At 35.5% G+C, this 12,957-nt stretch overlaps 1 protein-coding gene across 3 annotated transcripts in view; it reads left to right on the top strand.

The window, feature by feature from the left end:
• Nucleotides 1–12,527, top strand: part of prima1 (proline rich membrane anchor 1) — a 44,025-nt gene extending 31,498 nt beyond the window's left edge. For all 3 annotated transcript variants that reach the window (XM_087298253.1, XM_087298250.1, XM_087298251.2), the window contains one exon: nucleotides 9,200–12,527. In XM_087298253.1, the coding sequence (XP_087154379.1) occupies nucleotides 9,200–9,302 (103 nt within the window). In that variant the 3' untranslated portion in view covers nucleotides 9,303–12,527. The remainder of the gene's footprint in view (nucleotides 1–9,199) is intronic.
• Nucleotides 12,528–12,957: the final 430 nt, after the last annotated feature.

The raw sequence follows: 12,957 nt of genomic DNA on the forward strand, positions 1-12,957 counted from the left end.
TCTCCTTTTTATTAATATAAAATGACAAAATTCACCTCTGAACATCCAACTCTGTGTTTACTAAACAACAGACTTATGAAAGTACTGTACATATATATTGAGGATGCCTTATGTAGATTACTTTTAGCTGTGAATTTGACACTATTTTACAGACATTTTTGAAAGAAATTAAAGTTATTATTTTGTTGTGACTTAAAACACACATTTGGATTAGTGCCAAATGAGAGGAGCTTGTGAGAAATTGTCTAAGTTGTATTTTTCACAATCAGCCAATTTCAGTTTCACTAATATTTGTTTGTGCATCGAAACTGTGGAGTGCAGAGATAGGGGAAGGATCAGTAAAGGGCCTTGAGCGGGGAATCTCACTTGGGTTGCCGTGAGCACCTTGGTGCTTATGTGCATTAACCACTAGGCTATTGGGACCGAACTTGACATTTAAAAATGTTAAACATAGTGAATGCCATTGTGGATGTGCAATATATATTTTTTTTATTATGTGCCAGCTGAAATTGTATATGTCAGTCACTTTGATGCTCCTATAATTTGTCATAAAAACTAAATCTTTTGCTGCATTTTTTGTTTATGATGTAGTTAAGTAAACAAAACAGCAAAAATGTGGGTGTCTTAATACTGCAGGTCTGTTTCTGAATGTTTTAGAATCAATTAGGCCTGTCTTAATCAATGATATTTAGTGATCCATTCATAAAAAAACTGTCACTTGCTGCTTTTCTAGATTAATCAGCTGTTTTGAACCAATCATTTTGATTAAATGCTTTAATGAATCACTGATTAAGAGACATATATCTGCAGTGGGTGTAGCAAATCCCAGTCTAAATGAGTGATTTATTAAATACTTAATTAAAATGATTAGTTTAAAACAGCTGATTAATTTAGAAAAGGTATGTCATGTATTTTCCGGGCTTTATTTTTTTTAATAGATTAAACACGGCAAATGTACCAGCACAAAAATACACTCAGCAAATTATCCTTTTATTATCATTAATGAAAAATAAATCCCAAACTGATTTTCAAGCTTTCGTATACAATTTTTTTGGAACTACACTTGAGAATAATGGCTCATACAAGTTCATCGCTTGTTATTCCAGCTCCCGCTATGCTTCACAACTTATCCTTCCAGATCAGCATTTCTTTCAAGCCGAGATAAATTTTTGGCCCACATTTTCCCACAGGATTTATGTGTTGACCTAAGATGGAGGTCACGTAAGACCCAGGCATCCGAACAGTGAGCTGAAATATCTGGGGAACGACCTGCTGCTGTCCATCACTGGGAAAAGGTGGTAAAGAGAGCAGAAACAGCGAGGGAGAGATAGAGTGTGTGTGTGCGAGTGAGCGGCTCACTGCTGATTCAGGAGAAAGATAAGGGAGTTTTTGGCTTCCCGTCCTGGCACGTTACATAAGCCGAGCGGTCCACTGAGAAACTGGGCGACTGTCAGGGCATCTGCACACGGTGCAGTAGAGCAACACAACTCCAGGGACATCCACACGACTGCTGGAGTCCATGAGCCTTTAGCAGGTTGGAGGGAGGATAGAAACAAGCTCTCGGTGGAAAATTACTGTTTCGCAGAAAAAGCTTAAACTGTAATTTTATGCAGTGGACTGTGAGACAATGGGCCCTGTCACACACCCAGCGCAATAAGGTGTTTAGTGCGATTTGTTGCTATTTTCAGACCAGCACAACCCTAATTTTCACGTTTTGCACCACGTTGTTTAAATAACATATTCATTTGGCTAATTTCATCGGTGTGTCAAGGAGGTGTGTTAATGTGCATTGTTGAGGAACTGAAATAGACTGTGCCATTGACCAACTAAAACCTGGTCTAAAGTCCAGCGCAGAGCATGTTAGTTTTGCGCTTATACGGGTCCAAAATGCTTACACATTGCTTAATACACACTGGATTTTCAGTAAAAACAAGTTTAGATTTGTCCACCTGTTGGATTTTGGAAATGTCTGCATCACCATATGGGGCATAAGAATAGGACGTGTGTTTGGATATAACTCAGTTTTTGACCTCACTTCATTAGTATTGTTCATTTATACATTTGCTGGAAATTAGAACTTAATTTAGAAATAGTTTTGAAACAAATCTTTGCACTTTACGAACAAAATTAAATCTGTAGGCTAATGGATGTCTTCAGTGGAGTGTGTACTACACCATTTTTTTTATCTACAGAAGTAAAGAAGTAAAGTAAAGAGTAAAAGTAAAATAAAGAAATGATAAAGAGACCGAATGGAGGAGGCTTGTTCTTTATCCTTGATGCACATGGTCTGCTTAACAGTTTTCTCACTAGTGAAAATGTGCTTTAGACTATGTGCTGACAGTAGATTGTTAAAATTAAGCCCAATGTGAATGTGAATTTGAGAACATGTACAATTATATGAAACATGAAAAATACAGTGTTTTTTTTACCTGTCCACTTAATTTGAAAACAATATTTATGTATTTTTGGTTATTGTTTTAAATATACTTCTAGATGCTATATTTATAATAATAATAATAGTAATAGTAAGTCTTTCTTGGGCCAATATTATGATTCTATGCTTTTGTTACTCAAATGTAAGAATTTTTTAAATTTTAATATAAGACATTATACACTTGAACATGTTTATGAGTGGCTTTTCACACACATGCTCTTAAAAACATTTTAGTTCACACACATCTATATTTATTCACAAGTAGTGCAATGCTAGCTCTGCATATCCCTGCTGTCATATTTCATTTTTGCCTAGCAAATCTTTCTATTCATTATTGAGTTGGCATTTTTTCTCATTGAATTGTTCCTCATTTGTCCAGTGGTCAAGCGTGTCAAATAGACTATGACTAGTCCTTAAGTGACCCTTTTGCAGCAGCTCTACCGCTCTTACATTGTTTATACATAAAAATTATAAGCTTTCTCTTTACCCAAGTTTAATGTGGATAAGATGTGAACCCAAATTGCTTGTTTTCTTTCTCCCCAAGTTTTTATTTTTGAAAGGAATGGGGAAAGGAAGACCATGTTTTCTTCCTGTTTTTTTATTCTTGGTGTCTCCCTGGTCCCCTTTCCACCTCTCAAAAATCAGATGAGGCAGAGTTATTCCCATGTGTAAATCATGCAAAGCGAAAGGATGTCTTTATAGGAAAGCCCTGCAGCCTGGGGCATCTTATGACAGATGGCCCCTGCAGAGCTCTGGGATTGTCTCATTAGTCCTGCCCAAGAGACAGAGACTGTGTTTATCACAACAGATGAGCGCAAGCTACCTCTAAACATTTAATCAATCTCCACAAGGACTTAAAGTTGAATTCAGCTGAAGGTATAGCTGTGTTTGTTGCTCAGGGTTTGAAATGCTGGATCTTTTATATAAGATGGATAAGGAGAAGGAAATATAATGTTGTGTAATCGAACAGCAAAACAATAATTGTCATCATTTGACTTGCTTGGTTTGAGACTTGTGGAGCTGCACATTGATGGATTTGCTCTTCAGTGTTTGGACTTTCAGCAGTGAAAATTAAACCACACTGAACTGAACTAAACTGGAATTTAACTCTGAAAACTGGTCTGACGTAGATTCAGTTTACTAGAACGTCTATGTTAAGTTGCTTTGACACAATCTACATTGTAAAAACGCTAAGATGATTTATTTAGATGAGTTATTTAGTTGAAAACAATTGATATTCTGTGATTTTCTCATGTTCCAAGCTGTACGACATTTTATAGCTATTTTGAATAATAGTTTTGTTCTTATTATGAGTCAACAACTTTAGAATGTTACAAAAGGGGGAAAATGCAAAAAAATTGTTAATCTATTTAGTTTTTTTTATTATATTCTAATTGTTATGGGTGATGGGTGAACTATTAATTTAGGGATGTTTTATAAACATAATTCTAGGAGGAGCATGCACAGATGATTGACAGCCCTAGTTTAGCATTAACAATCACACCATTATCCAATCAATATAGAAGAGAAGCCCTATAAATAGTCAAACATGTTCTACCCTTACTAACTCTTGATTTTCCAACATCCTCCAGAAATGTCTTGCTTGATTGTGATTTCAGACATCAGAATATTAACCGCATTTGACCGCATCTGAGGTGTGGATAAGTTATCACTTTTTATTATTATTATGTAGAGACCCACAGTGGCTTTTTTTTTTTTTTTTTTTCACAAATTAGAAAGAAAATTATTTTACGAATATTTTTTGCAATATGACAAATTTGTGCAAATATTGTGGATTGAAATACAACTATTATTGTATCACTTCTCATTTGCATAAATTATAGCTGTGCTGAAAATTAAATTTGATAATAATGTTAATTACAAACACTTCCTGACAAAAGTTGTCGTCGACCCCAGTTGTAAGAGCAAAAAATAACAACTTGACTTTTAGTTGATCAATTAGAAAAGTGGCAGAGGTTAGATTTTTCAGATAAACTGCATCCCAATCATCACAGATACAGCAGAAGACCTATTGGAACCTGCATGGACCCAAGATTCTTACAGAAATCTGTCAAGTTTGGTAAAGGAAAAGGGTGTCCGAGAGATCTGAAGAGTGGATGGCAACAACAACAGCCTTAGGTATTAAGATATTTGTGCTGCCCATTACAAAACAAACCATAGGAGAGGGCAAAATCTTCCGCAGGATAGCACTTTTTTAATACTTCAGCCTCCACATCAAAGTTCCTGAAAGCAAAGAAAATCAAGGTACTCCAGGATTGGCCAGCCCAGTCAACTGACATGAACATTATTGAGCATGTCTGGGGTAAGATGGAGGAGGCATTTAAGATGAATCCTAAAGAATCTTGATACACTCTGAGTCTTGCAAAAATGCTTCCTTTGCCATTCCAGATGTCTTTATTAATGAGTGATTTGAGTCATTGCAGAGATGTATGGATGCAGTTCTCCAAGCTCATGGGAGTCATACACTTTATTCATTCATCTTCCACTGCACCATGACTTTATATTCTATACTGTACATTATTTCTGTTAAGTGACAAGACTTTTGTCCCAAGAGCCAGAGGTGAGAATCAATACCTCCATGTCTGAGGCCATGGTGCTCCACTGGAAAAAGATGGCTTGCCATCTCCAAGTTAGAGGAAAGTGTTTACCCCAGGTGGAGGAGCTCAAGTATCTTGGGGTTTTGTTTACAAGAGAGAGAAGGATGGAATGTGAGATCGACGGACAGATTAGTGGAGTGGCAGCAGTAATGCGGTCGATGCACCAGTCTGTTGTGGTAAAGGAGCTGAACTTAAAGGCAAAGCTCTCGATATACCGGTCAATCTATGTTCCTACTCTGAACTATGGTCATGAGCTTTGGGTCATGACCGAAAGGACAAGGTCTCGAATACAAGCGACCGAAATAAGTTTCCTTCACAGGGTGGCAGGGCACACCTTTATGGAAAGGGAGCTCTGTCAACCAGGAGGAGCTCGGAGTAGGGCCGCTGCTCCTCCACACCAAGAGAAGTCAGCTGAGGTCTCTCGGCCATCTGTTTTGGATGCCCTCTGGAGGTCTACCTAGGGAGGTGTTCCAGGCATGTCCCACCGGGAGGAGGCCTTGGGGAAGAACCAGGACACGCTGGAGGGACTATGTCTCTCAGCTGGCCTTGGAACGCTTCGGTATTGTAATCTAGAGGTCTTTGCCTTTCATATAAACCACTTCTGATAATAAATGATCAACTAGAAGTCAGGTTATTATTTGTTGTTCCTAAAATTTGGATAGGCGACAAGACTTTTGTCAGGTAGTGCACACCCTTAAATAAATAACAAGACTATCAACAACTCTACATTTATCTACTTAAAACTCACAGTTCCCAGAGTAGAAAACCTGTTTTAGATCATTACAATCAAAGTATTTAAAAACATTCAAAAGATGGATGTTGAAGATGTTGCTCAGCTCCGCACACACAAATGACATTTCATGGGGGTCATCTGAAGGAAGCCCTTTATCTTACACTGTCTGAAAAAACAGCCTTCATTCAACAAGTTGCTGTCTTATAAGTGTATTTCACTGGAAGAAACGGGTCAGTTTTAATGAGCTCAGGCCCTGTTTATGAAATTAGACTTGTCCTCTAGACAGACCCCAGAGAGCCGCAGACAGTAGAGACAGCCACTGTAAAGGTCAGGTTGTTTTCTTTCTCATGACTGCTTTCATTTTTCCTGACCTAATCATTAATATGACGTGGAATCTCTTGTTTTTCTGGTATTTACTGTTATTGTTCATTATTGTTCAAGGTTTTGGTGTGTTTTAGCTTAGCTCTGTGACCACACACTTTAAAAAAAAATTGTTTTGGATGCATTTATTATTAAACATTCTGATTTATTTGGTCCACAAAGGTCTAAAGGTGCAGTTCTATTGAAATATATGCGGGAGGCTGGAAATGTGAAGATGTTTTTCATTTGCCATGTTCCAAAGTTATGTTTGGTTATCTCTGACTTGTAAACCATCATACCTCATGACTTCAAAGCTACAAGTTTAAGTTCTATGACTACCAATATATTTGCTCCTTTTCTGAATTGATAGTAATTTTGAATATTAGTATTCTACTAAACCATTCAAATCTATATTGTAATTTTTAATTTTGTGCCATTTTATACCTCTAGGTAATCAGTCTAATAGACATTTCACTCATTTGTGAATTAAGTGTGAGATACTGTTCTTTCACCTTTTGTGTCGTTTCTACGGCAACAGTCTTCCGAGTGAATTTCACTTAAATTAATTCGAATTTGCTAAAAAAGGAAGCTGACTAATGGCTTCTCTGGAGACGTACTTTAGCACTTAACCTCTGAGTTATATTAAGGGTTTCTTGAAATATTTATTGGGTATTGTTAAAAATCAATCTCGCTATGGAGATTCTGAATGACATTTTTACTTCCGGAAGCTGGACAGTGAGCCCTATTGCAAGGATGTGTCCTTTTTAGCAGTGATGTGATTGTTTGGCATCAGGGGTCTCCATTAGCTTATTGAACATTGTTGATAGCTGCTTTTATGCAAGTGTTTCTTTACTTCTGTTCCATCATTGCATCCTTTTTTGTGTGAAAGGGAAGCTTTAAAACTGCCTCATTTAATAGAATCCTTTACTGATATTATTTTTTTTATCCTTCAAAATATATATCCCCTGCATCCATCTGTATACATAACCAATTTTTTCAGACTCTCTACCTAGCATTAAGTCAATTGTGAATGACATGATTTAACAAAATATCTACAGATTGGATCTGCATGCTCTGCTCTGGATTTTAATGTGGTTATAAAGGCAATTGGCTATAGGCAGGTTGCATATTTCATATCTTAAAAAAAGAATGGACAGGCCGGGTGCATGCCAAAGCTTTTTAAGTCCAGCAGTCATTATGGCTTGCGGGAAGTCATTTAAATGGCAGAATAACTCACTTTGATGACCCGTGCTGCTGTTTATCAACCCAGTGTTTGTTAGTGGCTCAAGAAACGTCTAGTGATGATAAATAGAGCAAATATTATTTGTAAACCGGGCTTGACATTAGCTTTTTTGATCACCAGCCACTGTAGTTACTAGATTTCCAACATTACTTGCCACTCACCATTTTCACTAGCCACAATTTTGTTGTTGGGAAAATATGTTTTAAATGCATGAATTTGACTTTGACATGTTAATTACTTGATTCAAATTGTATGTTATGTCCACATGGCTCCTCATTCATTTCACTTTTTTGTGTGTTGTGTATGAGCTGGCTTAATGTGATTAAGCAAATGGGTTGTGCTTTTATAGTGTCACATTTATTTAACAATTAGTTTTTATTTCACATGACTTTGCAGGGCTCAAAATTAAGGACTTACCAAATTTATCGGACCACATGAAAAATAAATAAATTATTTCTTAGCCACAAATTTTAAATAATGTATCAAAACAAGCAAAATATAGCTGTATACATGCACTTTTTATTCAACACAACTTTTTTTTTTTAAACAATTACATTTAAAAAATAATTATTGTTATGAAAGCAAAAGCAGCAACCGCTGCTGCTTACAAAGGGATATTTTTTAACAAATCTGGAGCTCTTGAAAGCAGCAGGACTGTGGGTACGCAAGCATTGCTTCTTGTCCAGTTTATTTCAAAGAGAACAGATCTCACCAGCTACGTTTCCAGGCACTGTTGCTTCGCACAAGAAAACGCGAGCATGCACACTTTTTAAACATCACCCGTGCGCACGATTTATCATGCTGATAACATTTAATCACATTTGCACGCATTGGGCCGTACTTATTGTCGAATCTTGCTTTTAAGAGAACTACAATTCAAAAATTACTGTCAACTAGCCAAAGTGGATGGTGGCGGTGTCTGTCTAACCCGCCACTACTGAAATCTACCCACATTTGGTGGGTTGGCGGGTGTAAATGTCAAGCCCTCTTTGGAAAAAAAGTTGTGATTTTAAGTTTAAATTTTATGAGCTTTAGGTAAGTAAGACAGGGTAAGATGCCTCATTTTTGTATAGCAAACTTATGTTGTAGTTTTTTTTTTACATTTTATTTTTAATTTCAGCCATTGTGAGATATTTGGTTAGTACAATGGTTTTGGAGTTAAAGTCTGGTCACGACTCCAGAATTTGCACTGAAATTGCCATTTTGTTAAAAGTATTATTTACGTACTCTAATATTTGAAATATCCACTATTATTTTATATATTCTATATAATATGGAAATATATTTAATATATAAGTATACTATACTATACTATACTATACTTATAATATATATAAGTATACTTAAATTATTTTTCATATTACTGTCAAGAAACGACATCAAATTTTAAATCATTGTTATTGGCAGTGTGATAACATATTATGGTGTTCATTATGATATTCCTAATTGCAATTTGTTATTTTGTACTTTTTGTAAAAAAGTTGTGAATGGAAAGTCTGGTTAAAGATTAAAATTCCTAGAACAATTGACCATTTTGATATAGTTTGTGACAGCATTTACATAGTCAAAATGATCAAAACCCAAAATGAAAACACAAGAATGCTCATAAGGATGTACAAGGTTAGAATGTAAAAGTAAATGCACATTGCACTTATCAGTTTTCCTTTGCTTGTTTTCCTGTTTGCCTTTGAGAAATCTATGGCATTTCTTTTCTGAGGCTTCAACAAGCCAATCAATAGTATTCTCACTCTGAGAAAAAAAAAAAAAAGAAAGTTGTTTGAAGCTCAATCTGTTTGTTCTCTGTTTTCCAGGAAACCCCTTCGAAAAGAAGAGAACGGCACGAGCCGAGGGGAGTATGCCATGAGCTCACGCTGTAAACAGCAGGTAGTGGAAACCAACAACACTGGAGTATAGAGGCCAACATGCAGCAAGGCAAGCTACCCTACAGCACCACCGGCTCTCTGTTTGGGTTCACGAGATGGACGCAAGGTATATACGAATTTAGAAACTGTAAACTGCACGGCTGCCCTCCTTGGGACATTAAATGGTGTTTAGAGAAAAGAATCAAAGCAAATAAGTGACGTGTATAGGCAAGCATATGTAGGATTTGAGAAGACGACACTTAGCGATGCAGGCAGCTGCACAAGTTTCACAAGACTCAACCTGGTGGCCCTCAGGGGCCCCTTTGAGTATAATATACAACACCAACAACAAAATAGACGCATGCACTTTCTGTTGAATGCAATGATGTTTTGAAATTCCTGTCTTCTCTTGTCTTTAACTCGGTCTCTGCAGTGTTCCTCATTAAACATTAAGGGTTCTCTCGTCTCATGTAGATTGTGTGAGTGTTAAATAACCACATCAACCCCTTATGTTTTGATACGGATTCCAAGTGGATTGGTTGATTCTTCATTTTGTGTACCAAATATACAGTAGAGAACGAGAAGTGCTTTTCTGAAAAGCACCCATAGATTTCTTGCAGTTTGTGTTACTATGCAATTGGAAAGGATTGAGTTCTTGAGGTGCATGCTGATTATACAAAAACACAATGCTAGCATTTGCTTTGCTAATATTTAGATGATTGTAGATGAGTTCCTTTTATTGATATGGTGTAGATTTTAAAGATGCTAAATGTGGCTTATTGGGAAAGAGCTCCAGTTATAAGTACATGAAGAAAGAACAACGGATAATGGATGAGTTTTAAGAAAAAGTTCATTTTAAAATGAGAATTATGTTGTTAGAGCTGATAAATAGCTTCTTTTAAATTTGTATTATTAAGACATTAATCTGTATTATTTTGTTAAAAATAAATCAATAAAAAATGAATCTGTTTTGTCTTAACAATTTGAGTTAGCTGACCCTTGAAAAGAGCAAAGATTAAAATCACTGTCTTTCTCATTTCAATATACTTTAAAAACTCTTCATCTTCGAAACACGGATTATCATCATTTTAATGAAACCTAAGAGGTTTCTGTCCCCTCACTGAACGTCTTCTTAACCATACCTGTAAAGATCCAAAACGCAATAACAATGTATTTGATAATACAGTATAGACCATTTCAATGTGGTGATGTCATTGCCCTAGAAACATTTCCTGCTTGTTGTCAAACTATTTCTTAACCGTAACGATGCAATTTGATCATATCTTAAAACAGCCTTTATTAATCAGTATATGGACCATATGGACCTTTTTGGATTCTTGGAAGATATAGAAATTAAAAGTGCAATACAAGAAATACGTTAGGACCATTGATATGGTTTACACCTCTCAAAATGGTCTATATATTATCATTTGTAGGTTACAGTAGTGGCGGTTGTTAGCTAAACATAATGTGGCAGAGAATATCATTGAACATTTGAGATTATTGAAGAATTACTAAACATAACAGTTTGGCTCTTCAAACCCATTTTAGATTTAACTGAAAATTAGGCTTTGACTGAAAATGTTAATTTGCCAGTATTTTGGTGCACCTTTGACTGCTGAATATAATAAACAAATTTAGTTTGATCTTTACATGTTTCCTGAAGCATTTTATCTTTTTTTTTTTTTTTTTTTTTTTTTGAAGTTAACTAAAGTCAAATATTAAGTGAAATATTTCATTAATTTATTTTCCCCATAAAGCTGCTCTGTTCCTCTTGCAGTTCAGACTGCATGATTTTAGCCCCGATTTTGACTCAGAAATCGAGAAATCGGTGCTCGTTCACATGAGTAGTTACAGTATGTATGTTAACAGATGAGTCGCTGATACCTGTCAGATATTTGGCATGCTAAACATCTGGAGCTGTCGGTGATTTAAATCATGCTGTGTGGAATGTATTAACATTCATGTGTGAAAATAACATTGGCAATCACCTACAACCAACAAGAGAGCAGCATCCACTAGTATAGGTGTCTGCAGGCCAGCTGAGGATGGGGTAGAAGTTAAAAGCGCTCATTTTCAGTTTATTTGGACCCAAAAAAGGGAGGAAAAACTAGTGAAAATTTGGCAGCAGCACTCATTTCTGTTTGACATGTCTGAGCAATACCACAACTGAGTCAAAAAAATAAATAAATAAAAATAAAAAGATGGAGAGAAACTGCTAATTCCCATTCAAAGCCTTATTTAATTATTGATTATACAGATTATTTGAGAATAAATGCTAAATATAGACTGAGAATAAGGTTAAAATGTTTGGTCATGATAATTGGACAATTTCGAACTATTATAATAATCTAGAAGTTTGACATCCAGTGTTACATAAGGTAATAAACTTTTATGCCAATATTCAATTTATTACGAGAGAAAAAAACGGGAAAGTAAATTAGAAATGATTGAAAATTAAAATGATTTTAAATTAAAAAAAAGTGTGCCTATATATGAGTGTGCACACACAAACACATAAATATATACATATAAATCTTTACATCAGTCAATAGAAATCAGTCACTTTTTTAAAATGGTACATTTTCATACGACTGAACTCATATGAATTAGCCACTAAACTATAAAAACGTAAAATACTTAAGTTTATTCGTGAGATCAGGCTGGGTGTTTAGTTAATTTTCGATTAATATATCTTAAATTCATTTTTTTTGCAGACAATATGTCTTGCAAAATACAATACAGCTTGTATTTAGAAATCAGTGATGCAATCAATGTTCCTGCATAGTAACACGGAACTATGAACCATAATAAACAAGTGAGCAATGATGATTACATCATTTACAGGCCTGTGTAAACAGAAATCCCACTTCATGTCCCACTAAAACATTCCCACAATCTACTGTACAGTCTTTCACCCGTCCAACAAGATACATGTACTGAAGATATATGTGTATTATATTGTACAAAAGGTACTCAGAATTGTATTGCATGAATGTACATATCAATATTTGCCTTCTTGACAGTTTATTGTGTGTACAGAGTAAGAGCAAATGTTTATAGGGATAAGTATAAGTCGATGTGTCGTCAGAACAGAATAAGTTATTGTTTGTCTGGAACAAGCCATTAATGTATATTTGAGTAATCAGAGGTTGTTGCACAATGTATGCATCACATACCAAAATGTAAAACAATTATATATATATATTGTGCATTGAACTAATTTAACTGCAACTTGCTGACTTTTTTTAGTTTTAAATAAAATTGTACTACTGAATCGCATCTGGTGCTTCTTTGTCGGCGAGAATTGACCTGTGATAATTGAAACTGGCAAATTAATCCCATGATTTGGGATTATTGCACAGCTGTAACATATTGGCCATATTCACAAAAAGGGCTGCCAATCCTTCATTTAAATCATCGATACAGTTTCATTGCGTTCACACACATTTTAGTTATTTGTAGTCACATTTTGTCACACTGAGCATCACTTTAGTGTGAAGCACGAGTAATACTGAATGAACTAACAAATGTGAGTGGGAAAGCAAGTAAATATACAGGTAATGTATTTAGATATGTGTTTTAGTGCAATAGTATTCTCTTTTGGTGCGTTTTCTTATGACACGTCTCATATCAAATGCATGTTAGGTCAGTATGCAGAGAGTAATCTGGTATTTTTTGGCTGTTCAAACTCTAAAACATGAGTA

Source organism: Danio rerio, chromosome 20 (assembly GCF_052040795.2).
Source record: "Danio rerio strain M-AB ecotype USA chromosome 20, GRCz13ab, whole genome shotgun sequence".
In the NCBI taxonomy this organism is placed as follows: domain Eukaryota; kingdom Metazoa; phylum Chordata; class Actinopteri; order Cypriniformes; family Danionidae; genus Danio; species Danio rerio.